The sequence below is a fragment of the Mya arenaria genome, chromosome 4 (genome assembly GCF_026914265.1).
Source record: "Mya arenaria isolate MELC-2E11 chromosome 4, ASM2691426v1".
NCBI classification, from domain to species: Eukaryota; Metazoa; Mollusca; class Bivalvia; order Myida; family Myidae; genus Mya; species Mya arenaria.
In genome coordinates, this window is record NC_069125.1 from 75,279,005 (window position 1) to 75,300,332 (window position 21,328).

Here is a 21,328-nt window from a genome sequence, read left to right on the forward strand (position 1 = left end):
CTACAACAATAGGAAATTACAGGATCTACCAATATGGTAGACTCTATCAATTTTCACCGATTATCCTCGTTCGAGGGATCTGGACATTTCGAAACCTTGATATTTCGTTACCGCTCAATCTTGGTCATTTTATTCATTCGGAACACCGCGGTCAATTTTGATCCAAAACAACCTCGTGGGTATGCTGTTATGATACTTGAGTAGAGGATCGCCTGATGAGACAAATTACAAACTTTACTCCCGGGCAGAAGTACGTAGCTCTTTTAAAAATAAATAAATACTAGTATTTATAAAGTGTAGTGTTTTACTTATATGTTGTATTCCTAAGATTCCCAAGAGAAAAGTCATTAAGTTTAACCAGGGATTGACCCTCATACATCGTACCATTCAAGACATGTTGAGTAACGCCTTTTTAATGTTTTTAAAAGCATTCTTAAGCCTTTTCATTCTTTGTAAAAATGTGCTAATTATCTATGGCCCAATTTTTTCTTTAGTCTCTTATAGCATGATGATGATTAAGTAGTTTCACTCCACAATTTTTGTTTTGTATAATTTGTATTGTCATATATATTCGGAATTATCAGTCTACTAAAATAAATTTTCTGCATTATAATTTAAGTATTATTTTTTTTAAATGTAAAATCAAGTTCAAGAATTTGTTCAATTAAATAAGATACGTTTACTCTGCCACCGTTTACTCTAGTAATTGTATTTGGGTCATACTCAAGTGTCCCTGGCCGCTGCCCGACAACGCTATACGGGTCACGGACACTACGGACCATGGACATTACGGACCAGACACTACGGACCAGATTTAGGGACATTACGGACCAGATTTAGGGACATTACGGACCAGATTTAGAAATTTACGGACCATGATTTATATTGTTTTTTTTTAATTATTCACTCATTGGTCTGAAATTTGTTAATAAATACTTGAATATTAGTGCTCAGTATGACAATTATCTTTAATGTAACTGAAAAATCCCATGAAATTCCAATGTTAAACATCAATATATTTATTAATAAAGTATAATGATAATTCGAATAATAATGAATAATAATGAACGTAATATGTGTTTATCTTCTAATTGTAAATGTGAATATTAATGTTTTCATATGTGATCGATTGCTTTCTGAAATAAACTTTGAATAGTCATATTTGTTTGTTTTCCGTTTCATCTGATTTAATTGAAAGTGCGCCGTTACAATGGGTTTTCACACTTTTATGATTGCCAATTAAAGGTTGTCATTGTAATGTTTGTTTCTTTTGTAATATACCGCCGATAATTACGGGTACAATTATAACTAATTAAGGCAACAGAAATTGCCAGTTTTAAAAATCAGTTTGCAAGAATTGCAACAAACACACATCGTTTATTTAATATAAAGCAAGAGTTGAGGTTTACATACTAGGAAACTAACTAGTGAGAAATCTGTCATTTAAAAAAATAAATAAAATTTCTCACTAGCTAGTTGTTATAATGCCAAGGATACGTTGTATATATAAACACTTACTATTGTAAAGAATTTTAAAATTTCATCTTTTTTAGAATGTAGGCTGAGCCTAAAATGTTTGTATATGATGTATTTGAAGTGTTTGATTTTAATGCGTATGTGATAGATTCTTAAGATATTATTTAAATATTGAATTTTTAACCAGAGATTTATACATACTGTGTAGGAATATTTATATATATACAGTCCAAAGCACCCATGCTACGATTAAAGACGATATGTTTTAAATGTTATTAAATCTGTAGAATTACTGTAAAACGTAGCGTGCTCGCCGAATGGGTATAACCCGATGGCGAGGGTTAATAAGCTCACCCCCCCCCCCTTCCCCTTACATCCTCAAAATTTCCTCTACCATAAAACTGAAGAGATCTATAAGTATGCCTTGCGCTCGTTGTATCCACTGGTCTAGAGGTGTTTATGCAAACCACCGCGCCGTGGAATGCGACATATGTGAACGTTGGCAACATCTACGCTGTGGTACCGGTATATCCATTGCCCAGTATGATGCTGCGAACGTGGATGGGACCGAGTTAGAGTTCACGTGCATCACGTGTAATGATGAAACTCGAACAGAAGAGTCTATGGAAGTCCAGGTATGTTACAGTTTTCTTATGAGATAGGATGATGAACTTGGTAAACATATAACTAACATAGATTTCAAATTTCGACAAATTTTAGTTTCAGAAATGGTTAAAACTGATGAACCAATAGCTTGTGTTTAAAACATTTTAACATTATAGGACGAGACGATCATCCACAGCGACGTCCGACCATATGAATATGAGAATATGAGTAATGCAAGTTAAGCAGATAGCTGCTTAAAGGTAAAGTGGTGACCAACATGTTTATGATAATATGACAATGGTCATTATCTTGCAATTAACAAGCAAAACATTTGTTTTTATTCACTATTTTTTTTTTTTTTAAATACTTGTATAACGATGGCAGTGGTCGATCTGGTAACCTTGACCTTTGATCAGCTGATCTACAAGATTAACCTCCCTGACAAATTTGAGAATAACTAATAGGCCCAAGTGTTCTCTTTATTTCAATCACACAAGCTTTTAAGCTCAAGGTGACCACAACCCTGACCTTTGACCAACTGACCTCAAAATCAATTTGGGTTATCCGCTGGTTATGACCAGCCAACCTTACGAGTTTGAGGACTTTGATGCCAAAGGATTATTATAAAAATTAAAACTACCAAAATATTAGGGAAAATGCAAAAGAACATGCTAGAAACAGCTATAAAACCTTTAAATAAAAGGATTTTGAAAACCTGAGTCTGACATAAAACTGAACCATCATACCCCCTTGGAATTTTAAACTGACGATGATACACAATTAAATATCTAGATGTTGTTTTTTTATATTTACCTTGTTGAATCTAAGATGTTGCAGAATCTTTTGAACTTGTTTCCTGTATACTGGTTAAGGCGAAATTAAAGGATCACATATCAGAGCTTTTCTCCAGCATAGGACCTGACACTACTTTGGGGGTTAATAACCTGCGAGCATGTGTTAGGTGAAAAATTAGTGGTAAGTTAAAAGTTCTGGTTAAACTAAGATTTATAAAAAGTTCTGAGTGGTAAATTTATACATAACATATGAGTATACACTTAAAAGATAAAAGTATTTTTTAGGCCCTACAGGGTTCAAATATAGTGGTCGCATACTCGCTGAATGCGAGTCAAATTCAGAAAATGTAGAATTTCATGCCCACTCCATATTTTCAGTGAGTGACTTTTTGGAATTTCCAATTTCAAACCTCATTTAAAAAAAAGTAATTTATTAAACAAAACCTCCCCAAATTGTTTAAGTGATGAGCACTTTTGATTTCCTGTTTTCCTATTAAATTGATCGTGCAACTGTCCCGTTTATAAAAAAATTTTAGCGTGTGTCATCAAGTGACATCATACTCCCAGAATCCTGGGAATGTCTGTTGACAAATCATGTAGATTTACGAGACATATTTTCAAAGATCAAAGCGAAGTCAGATTCGCCAAAGTTTATGATGATATGATTTCCACTTCAGAGCCTTAATAGGTGTTTTGAATGTTTGTTTATTCAATTAATGTTTGTTTATTCAATTAAAGTATTAAACATGTCAGGAGTAATTAACGTCCAAATTGACAAGTGATTTGATCTAGTTCTGACCAGTGACTATAAATTAGCAGCAGTCATACTCAATGACGGAATAACTCCGCCCATTATGTAAATTAACAGATACATTTGGCAGTTTACACTACGATGGATGAAAAACAACAATGCTAAAATATCAAAAAAATACCACATCGTCTTAAAAGTGCAGGAAACTTCCTGTCAATTTAAATGAAAGTGAAAGGAGAACTGTTTGCTTAATTTAATTGTTGACAGGGTACAGAACAGTTATGTTCAACTCTTTTTATTGGTTTGCCATTTATCTTAAAGAGCAATTATTGATCATGTGGTCATTGAGTTGAAGTGTGGAATAATGGTCTCTTACCTTATTATACATTAATTGTCAAATTAAACATTAAACACAACATCCATCACAAGAGTTTTAATTTTAACTAGTAAAAGTCAAAATAACATTGAAAGTCATGGCATTTGATGGTTTGTTTTAGCAATAAGTTTTTAGGCCACTTGCATTATATAGCAAGAGGCAAAGTAAGTTAAATTTGAACCATGCCCTATTACATATGGAAGGAAACTAATCCCCTAAGAAACATGTGAACTGATGACGTCTAAGTTGTATATATATCAGCTTAAAAACTGGAATATGTTGAAAGCTGCACATCTCTGCATTTTTCGCTTGTGCATACAATTCTGCCGATATTACAAAAAAAATATTTTAGAATTTTCTACAAGTACATCGGAAATCTGTTACTTTTTAATAAATCTGGGAAACCAAATCACTGCAAAGCCACGTTGTTAAATTGGACAGCAGCTTTGATTATTTAGGAAATTTCATGTATGACAAATTTTGGATGCATCAGGCCGCAGCTTCTTACCCTAGTCCAACTAAATGGCTGTCAACAAGTCTTTTGACGATTAATTCTATGGCAGACTCATGACGTCCACCATCCCAGCAAAAAGTAGCGAACGGTCCTTGCGCAGAGAATCCTTGCGGCCACAATTTTGAAATTATCTCAGTTATAAATTCAAATTTCTACGAATATATTACTGCCTACTATTAAACACATATTCATTTATGTCATTATGCCAAAAACATGTTCAGATATCATAAAACACTTACATGTGTTGATTGTTTATCAAGTATCCCGATATTGGTAAATCTGGGACAAATCTGACAGGTTGTGTACTAGTCCAAATAATTGTATGTTTACGGATTTTTTTACGTTTTTTGATATGGCAAATCCTCCACGTACAAATTGTTTAGTATCAAAAGTGGGTAGTTATTCCGATCGGGATATCGGGTTAAAGCATTTTACATCTAAAAAATGTCATAAAAACAAGAAATATTACCAGATTATGTTATTTTATATCAGTTCCATACATAAAAATGTCATATCCGACGAATAATTATGGGTTTGACGTGTTTTTTCATTTCTTGCTGTCAAAACATAGCGATATATACATGACGGGCACCTGCAAGGCTTCAGGGCACAATTTTTAAACAATCGGAACATTTCGGCCATGGCTGAGTTGTTACAATTGTCTATCTCGAAGCTTGTCGGAGGTGGCCGAGTTATTACGATTGGGTCAATTTGTTCCGCTTGGCATAATTGTTGTCTGTGTTAGTCAACTTTCGTTTTATTGGAAAGGTAAATAATGTGTTTTAATGCATTAAATGCTTGTTTTGTGCAAAATAACTTCTCACTTACATGGTAAAATATGAATATAAACCTTAATGATCAATTTAATCCATAAAATACTACACTTAATACAATTTCAATACTTTTCAAAACACCCCCGGATTTTGCACATTCCCGTTTAGACGTTAGGGATTGGAAGAATCTGGTATAACACGTCTATAATTTTAGACTAGTTGCGTACATGCATAAAAGAGTATTTGTGACCCAGAATGTATTTATGTGAAAATAACGACTCTAATGTCAAATTCAATCTAGTTTAGATCCAAGTCGGGTATATATTGAACAATTTTGTCATTATATTCAACATCTATGCATAATATAACTATACATTTTCATTCGCCCGGTGTTAATTGGTAGACAGTTGTAACGTTACAGGGATACATAAGAAGTGTCGAAATAATAGAAAAAAGTATCCCTGTTCGCGCATTATTGTAGCTACATGAGCTACTTCTTACCCACACGCCTCTATTGAAAAGTATCTTGCATCTCATTTCCTGTTCACATATTGATGAAGTTAAAATTCAAGCTAAATATAAACAAGAACCAAAAATATTTAATGGAAGTGAGATAAGCATAAAATTAATCCTTTGCTTGCAGAGCGTTTTTAAAAAAAAATAACATTAACAATGAAGGATACTTTCAAAATTCAGTTTGTAATTGGCAGCATGGCTGAGTCTGTCCTCATTTACAACTGGAGTCGCGTCATCTTCTTCGGAAGATTCTCCGTCTGAAGAAGCCTTATTTCCGTTTGTAGGTGCGCTTTTCGCGCTTTGTTTTTTAATTTTTCCAACGGCATAGGCTACAGAGTTCTCTTCTACTTTCTGTTTCTGTTCGTCCTCTGAATCAGACGATGATTCGCTATTTTCTTGAAACACAAACCTGCTGTCATTTGTGACAGTACCCTCTTCATTTTCGTAAATCAAAAAGGACCCAGACGGTTCTCTTTCTTTTTCAAATTCATCAAATAAAGCAATGTCTCCGAATAACATGTCATCCGCCATCTTCTAGCATTGCAAACTCTACAACAATAGGAAATTACAGGATCTACCAATATGGTAGACTCTATCAATTTTCACCGATTATCCTCGTTCGAGGGATCTGGACATTTCGAAACCTTGATATTTCGTTACCGCTCAATCTTGGTCATTTTATTCATTCGGAACACCGCGGTCAATTTTGATCCAAAACAACCTCGTGGGTATGCTGTTATGATACTTGAGTAGAGGATCGCCTGATGAGACAAATTACAAACTTTACTCCCGGGCAGAAGTACGTAGCTCTTTTAAAAATAAATAAATACTAGTATTTATAAAGTGTAGTGTTTTACTTATATGTTGTATTCCTAAGATTCCGAAGAGAAAAGTCATTAAGTTTAACCAGGGATTGACCCTCATACATCGTACCATTCAAGACATGTTGAGTAACGCCTTTTTAATGTTTTTAAAAGCATTCTTAAGTCTTTTCATTCTTTGTAAAAATGTGCTAATTATCTATGGCCCAATTTTTTCTTTAGTCTCTTATAGCATGATGATGATTAAGTAGTTTCACTCCACAATTTTTGTTTTGTATAATTTGTATTGTCATATATATTCGGAATTATCAGTCTACTAAAATAAATTTTCTGCATTATAATTTAAGTATTATTTTTTTTAAATGTAAAATCAAGTTCAAGAATTTGTTCAATTAAATAAGATACGTTTACTCTGCCACCGTTTACTCTAGTAATTGTATTTGGGTCATACTCAAGTGTCCCTGGCCGCTGCCCGACAACGCTATACGGGTCACGGACACTACGGACCATGGACATTACGGACCAGACACTACGGACCAGATTTAGGGACATTACGGACCAGATTTAGGGACATTACGGACCAGATTTAGAAATTTACGGACCATGATTTATATTGTTTTTTTTTAATTATTCACTCATTGGTCTGAAATTTGTTAATAAATACTTGAATATTAGTGCTCAGTATGACAATTATCTTTAATGTAACTGAAAAATCCCATGAAATTCCAATGTTAAACATCAATATATTTATTAATAAAGTATAATGATAATTCGAATAATAATGAATAATAATGAACGTAATATGTGTTTATCTTCTAATTGTAAATGTGAATATTAATGTTTTCATATGTGATCGATTGCTTTCTGAAATAAACTTTGAATAGTCATATTTGTTTGTTTTCCGTTTCATCTGATTTAATTGAAAGTGCGCCGTTACAATGGGTTTTCACACTTTTATGATTGCCAATTAAAGGTTGTCATTGTAATGTTTGTTTCTTTTGTAATATACCGCCGATAATTACGGGTACAATTATAACTAATTAAGGCAACAGAAATTGCCAGTTTTAAAAATCAGTTTGCAAGAATTGCAACAAACACACATCGTTTATTTAATATAAAGCAAGAGTTGAGGTTTACATACTAGGAAACTAACTAGTGAGAAATCTGTCATTTAAAAAAATAAATAAAATTTCTCACTAGCTAGTTGTTATAATGCCAAGGATACGTTGTATATATAAACACTTACTATTGTAAAGAATTTTAAAATTTCATCTTTTTTAGAATGTAGGCTGAGCCTAAAATGTTTGTATATGATGTATTTGAAGTGTTTGATTTTAATGCGTATGTGATAGATTCTTAAGATATTATTTAAATATTGAATTTTTAACCAGAGATTTATACATACTGTGTAGGAATATTTATATATATACAGTCCAAAGCACCCATGCTACGATTAAAGACGATATGTTTTAAATGTTATTAAATCTGTAGAATTACTGTAAAACGTAGCGTGCTCGCCGAATGGGTATAACCCGATGGCGAGGGTTAATAAGCTCACCCCCCCCCCCCCCTTCCCCTTACATCCTCAAAATTTCCTCTACCATAAAACTGAAGAGATCTATAAGTATGCCTTGCGCTCGTTGTATCCACTGGTCTAGAGGTGTTTATGCAAACCACCGCGCCGTGGAATGCGACATATGTGAACGTTGGCAACATCTACGCTGTGGTACCGGTATATCCATTGCCCAGTATGATGCTGCGAACGTGGATGGGACCGAGTTAGAGTTCACGTGCATCACGTGTAATGATGAAACTCGAACAGAAGAGTCTATGGAAGTCCAGGTATGTTACAGTTTTCTTATGAGATAGGATGATGAACTTGGTAAACATATAACTAACATAGATTTCAAATTTCGACAAATTTTAGTTTCAGAAATGGTTAAAACTGATGAACCAATAGCTTGTGTTTAAAACATTTTAACATTATAGGACGAGACGATCATCCACAGCGACGTCCGACCACCCTACCGCATCATGCGACTGCCAACAACAGACAGTGTTCTTGAGGGTAGCCAGATGTCCGCAGCCGCCAGTATCACCCACGTGTTCTTATATGTGCTCGATTTATTTTGGTAAATAAACTGTTTTGGAACATATATCTTCTGTTGCTTTTAACTGATTTAACTGCCGATCTATTCGAACTTCACGCGATTTTTCAGTTTTATGGAAGATATAACGTCATACTGAGCACTCATATTCAAGTATTTATTAACAAATTAAAAACTAATGAGTGAATAATTAAAAAAAATGTGTTTAAATCATGGTCCGTAAGTTTCTAAATCTGGTCCGTAAATTTCTAAATCTGGTCCGTAATGTCCCTAAATCTGGTCCGTAATGTCCCTAAATCTGGTCCGTAGTGTCTGGTCCGTAATGTCCATGGTCCGTAGTGTCCGTAATTCCGCTATACAATACCTTACGAGTAACCCTGTTTCAGGCTAACAAACTGCATTGTATTGTTTTTTTTCTGAGATTTTATCTCTTTCATTTCAAACTTATAATTTAGAATATCAAAAATTATAAAAAGAAATATAAAAAATATTAAAATCATGAAGATGTTTAGTAAATGTTTTACTCGGGTTCCAGGCTGGAAAAGTGACACAAACTACGTTTGTGCAATATTGGAATACATATACAGTACTGAACTATTATTGACCTTTTTTCAAAAAAATATATTCCTCCATAATTTTTCCATGAGTAGGCTCAAACCCGTTTTACAAGATGTATGTAAATTTTTCGAGTTAGTTTACTCGGGAAATTAAACAGAATGCGCTAAGTGATGTCTGGGACCAATACTGGTCATACCCCCTGCTGATTGATGTACTCTAACCCAAACAGAAGACAGGTCGTTCATTTCATAGAATGGCAGTTTTAAAGCATTTGTCTCTTAGATGTGAGTTATTCTCTTTTATCAACATAAAATATAAATGTTGTAACGGCAATGCCTGTTTTTGTTGTAAGCGGTTTGAAACATGACCATTAATCTAAGGTGTCCTCTACTATGTTTAAGTTGATTTGTCACATGTTTTCGAGACTTGCATGGATTGGTATTGTAGGTTAGAGGCAACTAAATGAATTTCATTCAAATTAATTTGTCAATAGACCAATTTGAATTGAATATAACACTGATTTTTAGTGTTTCACGACCATCAACATGATACATTGCAGTTATTGAAATTAGACTTTCGGATTAACAAGCCCGAATTCTTATACTATTGCATAGAATCATATTTTTGAACAAGCCCTGCTATATAAACTTCAGAATTTGAGCAAGCCCGGAAGACATTTTACCAGTGCAGGCTTGGGGCCTTGTGCTAATTTTGACCACTGACATTGGAAGAAACTTCCATTTGTGTGCTTGCATTAAGCAACGATAGAAAAGATCAGAACTTTAACCCTTTAGCGCATGTATACGAGATAGGCCGACATAGCTAGGCCGACATAGCTCATTAGCAGATGTATACACATCTGGCCGACCGTATCCATTACTGGATGTAAACGCATGGCCCGCATATTTCAATAGGGTCATTTCAATATTTCAATTTTGCATCTTTCTTTTTGTAAACAATATCCCGGATGTTTATAAAATTAAAGTTTAACCTTTTGTGTATTGATTTTCCCTTGAAAATATCGTCTGCTAAATTGAGAAGGTGTTTATACTCCCAATCGCAGGTGTGATATCCCATTGTGACGTAATAAGACCACGAGCTGAGTACTGTATGGAATTTCCCCCAAATTCATTGATGCGTAAATCATTAAATATATTACGTCAGTTCAGTTTACCATTAAAATCAATTGAGATTATATTTACTTAAAGGTAATATTTTGTTTACAAACAAAAGAAACAATTAGTAAATGAGAAAATGATGGGTAAATTTTCTGTGAAGCTGATAAAATGTCCATCATGGCTGTAAAATAGGTCATGTGCAAGCGTTTTGTTTGATCTAGATCTTTTTATTCATACGGAAAATCATTTATCGGCTTTCTTTTTTGTAAACAATTTTATGAGGGGGTAATAAAGTTAAACAGACACCTTGGACTGGATCTTCAGCTGGATGAAACCGGATATTCCTGACATATTTCTGTGTATTATACACAAGAACATAAATTGTCAGCTTTTTAATCCAGATGGGTAATAAAATTTAGATCGATCCCAGCATTTTATTACCCTTTGATTTAATGCAATTATGGCATTTCAAAGAAATGTTACAATTCCATCTTGAAAATACATTCACAGCTGAAATAAAATAATTTAATATTTCATCATTGACACCATTTATTAGATAATTTAATTATCTATAAAAAATGCATTTACATAAAAAAGATTTGGACACAATTATTTGGAGTAACATTGATTTTAAGGTCATACTGCTGTATTCATTTTCTCATTTTCAAATATCCAGAAAAGTACCTATACAGATAAGGACTGCTTATCAGTAAGTTGGCTATTGACTGGGAGGTGTAATCTGGCCACTTGTCTATGTGCTAAAGGGTTAAAAAAAAAAAAAAAAAATGGTTTAAAATGATATAACCAAGCATACTGGTTGAGTTTGTAAATCCAAACAGTTTTTACAGTTTTTTAACAATATATTTGCGAGTTTTGGTTTAAGTACCGTATTATATCATGTATAGGACGCTAGCATAGATAGGACGCAGGCAAAAAATAGTGGGGAAAAACGGGTAAAAACCCTTAATATATAAGATAGGACGCAGTGGAAAAATGTCAAAATCGGAGCCGAAAAAATGAGGTTGGTAAAGCATTTACAACATATATTGAAGTGAAAAACAAACAAAAAATTGTATATAAGGCATAATTCGATAACTGTCTTATGTATTTCGATAATTATCGTCGTATTTCGGTAATTTAGCGTACACAACAATGATATAAGTCTTGACATTTTGAGAACATTCACGCATATTATAAGACTTATACAAATGTGCCTTCTGACTGACAGTCAACCGTTGCAATAGTCCCGACATGCTTTCTGAATAACAGTCAACCGTTGCAACCGTTGCAATCGCAACCGTGTATTGTCAAAACTGATGATTGTTTTGTTAAGGCTTGTAGCTGCGCGGATTAAAGCATGTTGGCATAATTAATGTGTGTCCGTAATTAGTCTTGCCAGCGGAAGGCACGTCAGGTAAAGTGTGAACAAACAACCATACGGTATTTAACCATCACAATAGTTTGTTCTATTGATGTTTTTTCTAATGACAGACAGCGGGTGTTTTTCACACCTCGCACATTTGAAAAGATTTGATAGTGACAATAATGCTACTTTGCGTTATGCACATTCCTTTATTATTTTTTTAAAACAGTAACATACAACAAAATGTTTGGTAAATATCGAATCATGAACAACGATTAATTGATATTTACCTCCTTTCCCGATTTTCCATTGCCGTTATAACTCAATCCAGTTAAAGTGCTGACTCACATTAAGTTTTTGTGAGTAGCGTCCCTTTTGTAAAAAAGTAAACACTCATGTTTGTTTTCAATTTATTTCTCAATAAATCATTTTAAAGTAAACATTCAATATATTTCTGCGTGTGGTAACTTTGTGATTTTATCTATATCAGTTGTTTTCTTCGGTGATGCAGTACAGATACTTACCATTACCGCATTCTTTCCCGGTCCGATATTTTCGACCTGAAAAGGACTTGGAAAAAAATGAGAAAAACAAATGAAATTCTAATAGCATAGAAAGGACGCAGGCAATTTTTAAGACGATAATTGGGGGTAAAAAAGTGCGTCCTATGCATGATATAATACGGTAGCTTCAAACTTGGTATGGATAATATTTGGTTCAAACCTAAGCATATGCCAGGGTTTCCGCCAGGAAATTCATATGGCATGTCGGAAGGGGAGGGTTTGGGAAGGGTGTCCCCTCCCAACGTCGATTTTTTTTTATGTTCGTAATCAAAATGGTGCAATTTCCTGCATTTTAAACATGTTTACAGTTATGTTCCTATGATTTAGAATTACTAACTCAAGTCCGATTTACATTAAAAATATTTGCGAAAAGGTTTAATTGTTACTCTTCATTTATTATTGGTATTTCTCAAGTATTCCGACAATACAGTATCGACGGTATTGATCGACCCATGTTTCGTTTAGTGCGGGTATTATTTATATTGACACCGTTGACGTCACAGCAAAATGTGTAAAACACGCTGTCTGCATGCTGGAACACAAAAGAGCCCGGAGCAAAGCGACTGTTCGTGGGTGTATTTAAAGCTGCAACAGCTAAATAATAACTTAATGGGAATGTAATGAGTATTATTAGATTTATTTATCTTTTTTTTCAAAATAAATTAAAAGAACGATAAAATAATCAAAGTTTAATAATAAGCAACACAAAATATAATTGTACACAAAACTAAAGACGGGAACACGACTCAATTAAATACAACGACATAGCATATAACCCTTGTTAACAGATATCTTAACATGGTTCTCAATTAAAATTTAATAATTTGTAAACAAAAGGACAATAAACAAACGGACCAGGGTTCGAATTTAACTTTGAGGAGCACTCGCAAAATTTCGCGAGTGCTTTTTGAGGCAACTCGCAAAATGAAAAATCAACTTGCAATTTTATTATTTGCTTTATCCCCTTATAATATTGTCTAATTAAAGTAGAAATTTACACTTAAGACATATTATGAATATTAAAAAGTATCAATCTTGAGTAACTCGGTTACTAGAACTTGTTGATGACTTATTCTTTTTGGGGGGTACTGAAAGACTCATCAGATGCTGGCCGCTTTTTGATAACAAAGCTGTCCAATAATTTGACATTGTTCACTTTGTATATTTACCCTCGCCATCGGGTATTACCCATTACGCAAGCAGCTACAGATTTAATTAAGTCTATAAGCGAGTCTAAATTCGAACCCTGCGGACTCGGGATCAATAACAAAATAAAACGACACAAAATTTATGTTACCAAAATCAATTAACACTTATTGTTTACTTTGCATTCATAGATGATTATAGGAATGAAGGTCGCAATTACGACAGTGGTGTGTTTCACACATTCTCATTTTGATAAAGAATAGAAGGAGTTTGGTTAATTGCACCATCGATCCTCACTGAATCACAACAAAACTGTGTATTGTCAAAACTGATGGTTGTTTTGATAAGGATTGTCGCTGCGCGGATTAAAGCATGTCGGCATAATTAACGCGTGTCGGTAATTAGCCTTGCCAGCGGAAGGCACGTCGGGCCCGACAAGCCATAAAGGTCTGGCGGAAACCCTGTATGCCATAGTACACATTCACAAAATAGTTTGGTTCATGTTTGCAAAATGTTCATTATATACAAAGTAAATCACCCTTCACCTGGTCACATGGAGTATGTAAATCCCAATCACTTTTAAAATTTTGTTTTTATCTAAAAAATAAATTGCTTTTCAGTATTAAATTGTTTGGTTTTATTTGAATCAAATATATAAGAAATGCTCATTATTTCAATCGAAATGAAATAAAACAAACATGTTTGCTGTGACCCGCCAAATGTCAATATTGCAAAAATATCGCAAAAATACTAGATTGATACATTTGATGACAGTATTCAATTTTTATTAAGTTTTTGCCTACCTACACAATTTCCAAGTAACAGTAAAAGACAAGTTGTTTTCAAAACATCTCCTGTGTGTTTGAAGCGTGACCTTCTGCTTATAAATATAAATATATCAAGATCACTGCAAGGCCCTGAGAGGGGTAAGGCTATAACACACTGTTTTTTTGAGAATTGGCCTATATTTATACCCCCGACAAACGAAGTTTGAAGGGGGTATATTAGAGTCACCCTGTGGTCGGTGTGTCAGTTTGTTGGTCGGTCCGTTGCAATTTACCTTGCCCGGAGCATAACTTAAAAACTACTGGATGGAATTGGATTAAACTTCATACAATGGTAGAGCATAATGAGAGGAAGTGCAGTGTACAATAACCATGACTCTATTCTTGCTTATTACTGAGTTATTGCCCTTTGTTACTTTTTTTTGTCCGGAGTATAACTTGAAAAGTACTGGATGGAATTCATTGAACTTCATACAATGGTAAAGCACAATGAGAGGAAGTGCAGTGTTCAAGAACCATAACTCTACTTTAGCTAATTACTGAGTTATTGCCCTTTATTTGTGTTTTTTGCTGTCAATTTTTTTCCAGACATTAACTTGCAAACAACTAGATGGAATTTATTGAAACTTCATTTAAGGAATGAATTGCAGGGTTGATGTCATTATCGGGGTATGAAAGCAATTGGGTTGGTCAATGTGTGTGGAGTCCGAAGGACTCCACGCATACTTTGACCAACCCAATTGCGTTCATATCCCCGATAATGACATCAACCCCGCAATTCATTCCTTATATTTACACCAATAGTTCATTATTTCATTCAAGAATTGTTAAAAAAATACTTCATTTCATTTGAGAAAACCTTTCAGTAATCCGTTCTTACCCATTCTGTAAATAGAACGACCCGACTACAACCGTAAACATTTTTTTCAAATGACGTCACAATAACGCGGGAAAAGATCAACTACTTGAAATCACTTTAAAAAGTAAAATTGAAACACTTCTGGTACCAATATATTTAAAATATAATAAACAAACAAACACTTTTAAAAATGTTGCTCTATATTTTACGGGACCTCAGACACAATACAACCAATAACAAGATCAATAGCTTTCATGTATAGGCCTAAAAAAAAAAATTGTTTGGTTAGGGTTACATCCTTCTCAAAAATAGGTAGGGTAGGTAGGCTTCTTTTTTTTTTTTTTTTTTTTTTTTTTATTAGGCTTTATATAAGAATATCATTTTCACCATTGGAGAATGGTGTTAAAGCTATCTTCTGTATAAGCATTTAAGGTTTAAACTACATATTGAAAAGCAATTAAAAAAAAACGATTTTTTTTTTTAATTTTTTTTTTTTTTTTTTTTAGTTTTTCATTTTTGTTTCAAACTGACTATAAAAATGGTAGGGTCGGCGCCTATTCCGTAGGTAGGGTCGGGTAACCCGAACCAAATGTATTTTTTTTTAGGCCATATTGTTATGCAATGAATTACGATCCGAACCTATCCGAAGATGTTGCGTTCATCGATTGATGAACGCAATTGCCGAAAGGCAGTTCATTTAAGGAATGGAAGTTGAGGTGTAAATATACAGTGGTAAAGCACAATGAAAGTAAGTGCAGTGCACAAGAACCATAACTGTTTTAGCTTATTACAGAGTTATGGCCTTTAATACTTTTTTCTTGTCCCGAGCATAACTTGAAAACTATTGAATGGAATTTAATAAAGCTTTATACAGTGATATATCATAATGAGAGGAAGTGCAGTGTATAGGAACCGCAATTCTATTTCAGCCAATTACAGAGTTATTGTCTTTTGTTACTTTTTTCTTGTCCGGAGCATAACTTGTAAACTATTGGATGGCCTTTAATAAAACTTTATACAATGGTACAGCACAATGAGAAGGAGTTCAGTGTACATGAATCATTACACTATTTTAGCAAATTACAGAGTCATTGCCTTTTTTCTGTGTTTTTATTGTCAAACTTTTGTCCGGACAATTACTTGAAAACTACTAGATGGAATTTCATAAAACTTCATACAATGATAAATCATAATGAGAGGAAGTGCATTGTACAGGAACCACAACTACATTTTAGCTAATCACAGAGTTATTGCCCTTTGTTACTTTTTCTTGTCCGGTGCAACACTTAAAAACTACCAGAGGGAATGTAATAAAACTTCATACAGTGGTAGAGCACCGATCAAACTTTCAATTAGATGACATGAAAAAGGTTAAGAAGGACTGGGAATGCCATGATGATTACCAGCAAATCTCCAATTTCAATTTCAAATCAGTGTAGTATTGTATGTAATAAATTGTATACAAAGACTCCACAAATGCCAAATGTTTATAAACTATCTTCTTCATAAAAAAAAGGCCATCAGTGATAACAGTTTAAATAAAGTTCATGGAAGAACCAAGTTGATGAATACATAAAGTTCAGGCAAAAGAGGTTTGTTTATATTTCACATACATTTTAAGTGCTCTTTTGTTTGTTTCTCTTCAATCAAAGTTTTGTCCCTCAGCATAACTGGAAATTTTATAACATTTATTGATTGCCATGTAAACTTGTGCAATGCCCAACAATTATAAAAGCGTTATTTTCTAATTTTAACAATAACAATCGGAAATTGTACAAAACAAAAATAACCCCATCCATAACATTTTATGTGTTTTCCTTTCTAAATATGGTTATATAAACCATTACTTTTAAACTACTGGTATAAAAGAAGTAACTTAACTCATTTATAGATGGTCATAGGCAATCGTATATTCTGTGCTTTAGAACATCAAATATATCAGTATTAACATCTCAGTATTAGCATCACTGATATTGTTTAAAGCCTTTTTTCTAAAGTTTAAAAGCATAATCAAAAAATGAATAACTCACGATAATCCATAAAAGAAAGTTATCATTTATAGGTTGGCTTTCCAAATAGTTGACTGCAATTTCATATCAGGGCGGCGTTTGGGGGTATTTATCACCTTCAGTTTTAAATGTTTTATGTTGTTTTAATAAAGTTTATAATAACAAATTATTTGTCAACTATTAAACACTAAATCAGCAAATATTTTTGTATACGAAAGATAACTCAAACGGAGTGTATCCTATTGGCAACATGTAACCGACATTGCAATTTTCACGACTTAGTATTTCACGTCATCTATAATTCGTGAACGCTGTCATTTGCGGAAAATTGTTAATCTGAAACATCGCTATTTCGAAGTAATTTGTTGGGTCCCTATGATTGTACTGTATTCAAAATATCACTCGAATAAAAGCATTGCATTGTGTAACATAATCATTTAGAGCAGTATCTCTACAATGTTATATACACAGGAATTTGATATACACTGTGTACATGTAATGTTCATGTTTTTGCAACAGCTTCTGCAGTTGTTTTTTGCTGTTTTTTGTACTACACTCACCTGTTCAACTGAAACACCAACTTCTACAGAACTACACTCACCTGTACAACTGTAACACCACCTTCTACAGAACTACACTCACCTGCATGACTGTAACACCACCTACAGAACTACTCACCTGTACAACTGTAACACCACCTTCTACAGAACTACACTCACCTGTACAACTGTAACACCAACTTCTACAGAACTACACTCACCTGTACAACTGTAACACCAACTTCTACAGAACTACACTCCCCTGTACAACTGTAACACCACCTTCTACAGAACTACACTCACCTGTATGACTGTAACACCACCTACAGAACTACTCACCTGTATGACTGTAACACCAACTTCTACAGAACTACACTCACCTGTACAACTGTAACACCAACTTCTACAGAACTACACTCACCTGTACAACTGTAACACCAACTTCTACAGAACTACACTCACCTGTACGACTGTAACACCAACTTCTACAGAACTACACTCACCTGTACGACTGTAACACCAACTTCTACAGAACTACACTCACCTGTACAACTGTAACACCAACTTCTACAGAACTACACTCACCTGTACGACTGTAACACCACCTTCTACAGAACTACACTCACCTGTACAACTGTAACACCAACTTCTACAGAACTACACTCACCTGTACGACTGTAACACCAACTTCTACAGAACTACACTCACCTGTACGACTGTAACACCAACTTCTACAGAACTACACTCACCTGTACGACTGTAACACCAACTTCTACAGAACTACACTCACCTGTACAACTGTAACACCAACTTCTACAGAACTACACTCGCCTGTACAACTGTAACACCAACTTCTACAGAACTACACTCGCCTGTACAACTGTAACACCAACTTCTACAGAACTACACTCACCTGTACGACTGTAACACCACCTACAGAACTACACTCTCCTGTACAACTGTAACACCAACTTCTACAGAACTACACTCACCAGTAGGACTGTAACACCACCTTCTACAGAACTACACTCACCTGTACGACTGTAACACCAACTTCTACAGAACTACACTCTCCTGTACAACTGTAACACCAACTTCTACAGAACTTCACTCACCTGTACGACTGTAACACCAACTTCTACAGAACTTCACTCACCTGTACGACTGTAACACCAACTTCTACAGAACTACACTCACCTGTACAACTGTAACACCAACTTCTACAGAACTACACTCACCTGTACGACTGTAACACCAACTTCTACAGAACTACACTCACCTGTACGACTGTAACACCACCTACAGAACTACACTCTCCTGTACAACTGTAACACCAACTTCTACAGAACTACACTCACCAGTAGGACTGTAACACCACCTTCTACAGAACTACACTCACCTGTACGACTGTAACACCAACTTCTACAGAACTACACTCTCCTGTACAACTGTAACACCAACTTCTACAGAACTTCACTCACCTGTACGACTGTAACACCAACTTCTACAGAACTTCACTCACCTGTACGACTGTAACACCAACTTCTACAGAACTACACTCACCTGTACAACTGTAACACCAACTTCTACAGAACTACACTCACCTGTACGACTGTAACACCAACTTCTACAGAACTACACTCACCTGTACGACTGTAACACCACCTACAGAACTACACTCTCCTGTACAACTGTAACACCAACTTCTACGGAACTACACTCACCAGTAGGACTGTAACACCACCTTCTACAGAACTACACTCACCTGTACAACTGTAACACCAACTTCTACAGAACTACACTCTCCTGTACAACTGTAACACCAACTTCTACAGAACTACACTCACCAGTAGGACGGTAACACCACCTTCTACAGAACTACACTCACCTGTACGACTGTAACACCAACTTCTACAGAACTACACTCACCTATACAACTGTAACACCAACTTCTACAGAACTACACTCACCTGTACAACTGTAACACCAACTTCTACAGAACTACACTCGCCTGTACAACTGTAACACCAACTTCTACAGAACTCCACTCACCTGAAGTCTGTAACACCACCTACAGAACTACACTCACCTGTACGACTGTAACACCACCTTCTACAGAACTACACTTACCTGTACAACTGTAACACCAACTTCTACAGAACTACACTCACCTGTACAACTGTTACACCAACTTCTACAGAACTACACTCACCTGTACGACTGTAACACCAACTTCTACAGAACTTCACTCACCTGTACGACTGTAACACCAACTTCTACAGAACTACACTCACCTGTACAACTGTAACACCAACTTCTACAGAACTACACACATCTGTACGACTGTAACACCAACTTCTACAGAACTACACTCACCTGTACGACTGTAACACCACCTACAGAACTACACTCTCCTGTACAACTGTAACACCAACTTCTACAGAACTACACTCACCAGTAGGACTGTAACACCACCTTCTACAGAACTACACTCACCTGTACGACTGTAACACCAACTTCTACAGAACTACACTCACCTATACAACTGTAACACCAACTTCTGCAGAACTACACTCACCTGTACGACTGTAACACCAACTTATGCAGAACTTCACTCACCTGTACGACTGTAACACCAACTTCTACAGAACTACACTCACCTGTACAACTGTAACACCAACTTCTACAGAACTACACTCACCTGTACAACTGTAACACCAACTTCTACAGAACTACACTCAGGCCTGAAAAAAATGATTGTTTGGTTAGGGTTACATCCTTTTCAAAAATAGGAAGGTGAGGTAGGTTTTTTTTTTTTTTTTTTTTTTTTAAGGCTTTATATAAGAATATCATTTTCATCATTGGAGAATGGTGTTAAAGCTATCTTCTGTATAAGCATTTAAGGTTTAAACTACATATTGAAAAGCAATTAAAAAAAAAAAAAAAAAAAATGTTTTTTTTTTTTTTTTAGCTTTTCATTTTTTTTTCAAATTGACTATAAAAACGGTAGGGTCGGCGCCTATTCCGTAGGTAGGGTCGGGTAACCCAAACCAAATGTATTTTTTTTAGGCCTCACCTGTACAACTGTAATACCACCTTCTACAGAACTACACTCACCTGTATGACTGTAACACCAACTTCTACAGAACTACACTCACCTGTACGACTGTAACACCAACTTCTACCGAACTACACTCACCTGTATGACTGTAACACCAACTTCTACCGAACTACACTCAGCTGTACAACTGTAACACCAACTTCTACCGAACTACACTTACCTGTACAACTGTAAAACCACCTTCTACAGAACTACACTCACCTGTATGACTGTAACACCACCTACAGAACTACACTCACCTGTTCAACTGTAACACCAACTTCTACAGAACTACACTCAGCTGTACAACTGTAACACCAACTTCTACCGAACTACACTTACCTGTACAACTGTAACACCACCTTCTACAGAACTACACTCACCTGTATGACTGTAACACCACCTACAGAACTACACTCACCTGTTCAACTGTAACACCAACTTCTACAGAACTACACTCACCTGTATGACTGTAACACCAACCTCTACAGAACTGCACTCACCTGTACGACTGTAACACCACCTTCTACAGAACTACACTCACCTGTACAAC

General features: G+C 35.0%; 3 protein-coding genes across 3 annotated transcripts in view; 2 read left to right on the plus strand and 1 right to left on the minus strand.

Annotated features, from left to right (window-relative positions):
* Positions 1-2,891: 2,891 nt before the first annotated feature.
* On the minus strand, positions 2,892-6,345 carry LOC128231075 (uncharacterized). Its single transcript, XM_052943496.1, has 2 exons — positions 5,974-6,345; positions 2,892-2,938 (listed from the first exon to the last, which is right to left on the minus strand). The coding sequence occupies exons 1-2, from the start codon at positions 6,335-6,337 to the stop codon at positions 2,892-2,894; spliced, it is 411 nt and encodes a 136-aa protein (XP_052799456.1). The 5' UTR covers positions 6,338-6,345.
* A 3,168-nt stretch (positions 6,346-9,513) lies between these two features.
* Positions 9,514-21,328, plus strand: part of LOC128231351 (GTPase Era, mitochondrial-like) — a 28,887-nt gene continuing 17,072 nt past the window's right edge. Inside the window, exon 1 of the mRNA XM_052944039.1 lies at positions 9,514-9,577. Coding sequence (XP_052799999.1) covers positions 9,547-9,577 — 31 coding nt within the window. The 5' untranslated portion in view covers positions 9,514-9,546. The remainder of the gene's footprint in view (positions 9,578-21,328) is intronic.
* LOC128231350 (kinesin-like protein KIF22-B) overlaps positions 10,285-21,328 on the plus strand; it is a 101,144-nt gene continuing 90,100 nt past the window's right edge. The window contains exon 1 of the mRNA XM_052944038.1: positions 10,285-10,501. The gene's annotated coding sequence lies outside the window, so the exon portion shown is untranslated. The remainder of the gene's footprint in view (positions 10,502-21,328) is intronic.